General features: G+C 59.3%; 1 protein-coding gene across 2 annotated transcripts in view; it reads left to right on the forward strand.

The window, feature by feature from the left end:
• ACAA1 (acetyl-CoA acyltransferase 1) overlaps positions 1-2,439 on the forward strand; it is a 10,820-nt gene extending 8,381 nt beyond the window's left edge. Inside the window, exons 8-12 of one of the 2 annotated variants that reach the window (XM_007462691.1) lie at positions 932-1,122; positions 1,274-1,453; positions 1,738-1,793; positions 1,900-2,045; positions 2,353-2,439. In XM_007462691.1, the coding sequence (XP_007462753.1) occupies positions 932-1,122; positions 1,274-1,453; positions 1,738-1,793; positions 1,900-2,045; positions 2,353-2,428 (649 nt within the window). In that variant the 3' untranslated portion in view covers positions 2,429-2,439. The remainder of the gene's footprint in view (positions 1-931; positions 1,123-1,273; positions 1,454-1,737; positions 1,794-1,899; positions 2,046-2,352) is intronic. The other variant, XM_007462692.1, reaches the window with a different exon arrangement.
• The last annotated feature ends 451 nt before the right edge of the window (positions 2,440-2,890 follow it).

Genomic DNA, 2,890 nt, shown 5'->3' on the forward strand with positions numbered 1-2,890 from the left:
TCCCTAGCTTGGCCTCGGTTTCCCCATCCATTTATTGAGAGTGTAAGGAGGGCCAGGGCTCTTCTCTAGTTCGATGTGGTTTGGTGATTAGACATGGTAACCACAGGCTTCTCTGGATAGCCTGGAGGGTGGAGCCATTGCTGCCGGGGACCCTGGCATCCCTGAGTCTGGGGTAGCATCCTGAGGCAGAAGCTGGGGACACTGAGGCAGTGGTTCTTAGCCACTTGGGTGCAAGTAACCATTTGAGAATTTGGTGAAAGCTGTGGCTTCCTCCCCATGGGAATGCCCATGGGCCCTTACATTTTGCATATGATTGCAAGGATCACCCTAAAATCCCCTGTGCTTTTACACTATTTACAAAGATTCATCCAGTAGTTTGGTATATGGCATTTTATTTTGACATTTAAAAAATTTTATTTCACTAACAAGTTTGTGTTAATCGTGTCACTCGTGCAAATTTTGCATAGATATATTCAGGGTAGTATATGTCATTTTAGTCACGTGGAAACATGGGGAATGGATGGAATTGAGCGATGGGAGGGAACAGAAAAGCTGGCAGAACCCAGCACAAATATTCCTGGGGCTCCAGCCTCAGTTTGGCTTAGTTCCTCTTCGGTGAAGGTCTCAAAGGGGAGCTGCCACTTCCAAACTTCCCCCTCCCCTTTGAGGTTGGGATAAGCCAGGATCTGAAGATCTAAGGCTGATGGCCAAGAAGTCCCTGTAAAGCCCTGGGCTTGCCACTCCCAGGGCAGGTGGGGTAGTAGGGGACCCTCTGCACTCCCCCCGAGGTGAGTGTGACCCCACATTTAGCAGCATGAGCTTGCATGTCTGTCCCAGAGGGCAGGGCAGGAGGCGGAGGCCTCAGGGAGGGACCCCAGAAAGGAAGGTAACCCCATGGAAACCTGAGCCTGGCTGTCCACGGTGCTGGCAGGGCAGCCAGAGCCCAGAGCAAGGGCTGTTTCCAAGCTGAGATTGTGCCTGTGACCACCACGGTCCGTGATGACAAGGGCACTGAGAGAAGTGTCACCGTGGCCCACGATGAGGGCATCCGCCCCGACACCACCCTGGAGGGCCTGGCCAAACTGAAGCCTGCCTTCAAGAAGGGGGGCTCTACCACAGCTGGTGAGACTGGGCTGGGGGTGGGGTGAGGAGGGGCTGCTTCCATGCCGGGTGTTCTCTGGGAGCCTGGAGCCACCAGGCAGGGTGGATGTGGAAGGTCTGGACCTCCTTGGAGCTGCCCCGAGGCCTCCTTAACCCTGTGGTTTGTCTCTAGGAAACTCTAGCCAGGTGAGTGACGGGGCAGCTGCCATCCTGCTGGCCAGGAGGTCCAAGGCAGAAGAGTTGGGCCTTCCCATCCTTGGGGTCCTGAGGTCCTACGCAGTGGTTGGGGTCCCGCCTGACATCATGGGCGTTGGACCTGCCTATGCCATCCCTGTAGCTTTGCAAAAAGCAGGTAAGATGGATCCTTCACACCCTGGGTTTGGATCCAGCCCCTGCCTCTCGTGCTGTTGCCAGAGGCGGGTGCCCGGGGTGAGCCTGCGGGTGCCGCAGAGTGAAGGTGGGGCACCCCGACCCCTTCCTGACCCCACAGCTGGGACCCGCTCACCCATCTGGAACAGAGGCAGACACACCGGGCAGCCCAGCCTCCAGGCCATGGATGGCGCAGGGTCCCAGGGAGTCTGAGAAGCCTGCTAAGGGGCCGCTGGGTCAGCTCAGGTCTTTTCCGCTTGCCTGCAGGGTTGACGGTGGAAGACGTGGACATCTTTGAGATCAATGAGGCCTTCGCAAGTCAGGTGAGCCCGTTTTGCATTGGTGCCTGGGCCGCCCAGTTGGAGGCAGCGGGCCGGTGGTGCGGGGGACTGGGGAGGGAGCTACAGCTGATGCTCAGCTTCCCTCCAGGTCGTCTACTGTGTGGAGAAGCTGCAACTGCCCCCTGAGAAGGTGAACCCTCTGGGGGGTGCGGTGGCCTTGGGCCACCCGCTGGGCTGCACTGGGGCACGACAGGTCATCACGCTGCTCAACGAGCTGAAGCGCCGCGGGAGGCGGTAAGGCCGGCCCCCGTGGGGGTCGGGGGGGGCCCGCTGGTGCGCCTGATGGGGGGAGGTGTATGCACGCCCGCCCGCCCCCCCACACACACGGAGCCGAGGAGACGGGCCCCTGGCCGGCGGCAGGCATCGGCCACCGTGTGCGCGCGCCTCGGCGGGCAGGCCGGGAACCACGTTCCCCGAGGTCTGGCGTCCTGTGCCCGTGAAGGGCTTGGTCCGCCCAGCTCAGCCCTGGTCCGGGGAGAGCTTGGTGGTTGGGCTTCTGCCCTTTGTGCCTTCACCCAACCAGCACATTTTGCTTCCACAGGGCGTATGGGGTGGTGTCCATGTGCATCGGGACCGGCATGGGAGCCGCCGCCGTCTTCGAATACCCTGGAAACTGAAAGAGGCCCAGCCTAGTGCTCTGGCAGTAGCGCTACAGACGTGACACCTGGGGAGTTCCAGCACTGGTGGTAGTGGCAAATCAAGGCACTTCAGCTTAGCTGGCAAATGTGAACACTGATGAGACAGTACAGGAGTGGGTGAGGTACCGGGCTGTCGTCCGTCGGGCCCCTCTAGCTGAGACAGGCAAAGTTGGCCTGGGTCACCCAGCCTGCAAGGCCACCGTGTGATTTCTGGGGGAAGGGGCCTGTGGATGCGGAGTGCAATAAACATAGTAAATGCATTACCTTCCCTTAGTGGCTGTGGGTTTTTTCCCCAAGAAAGAAAGAGGCAGTTCTTGCTATGCTGGTCCTGCCTCTGCTGAATCTGAATAGTGACCCTTTTAACTGCTCTGGTCTCCACAGGGGCGTGGCCGACCCTTTGTATTAGCTCTGAGGACACAGGGTGCAGGGCCTGGAAGTGGG

This window comes from Lipotes vexillifer, unplaced genomic scaffold (genome assembly GCF_000442215.2).
Source record: "Lipotes vexillifer unplaced genomic scaffold, Lipotes_vexillifer_v1.1 scaffold539, whole genome shotgun sequence".
Lineage (NCBI taxonomy): Eukaryota > Metazoa > Chordata > Mammalia > Artiodactyla > Lipotidae > Lipotes > Lipotes vexillifer.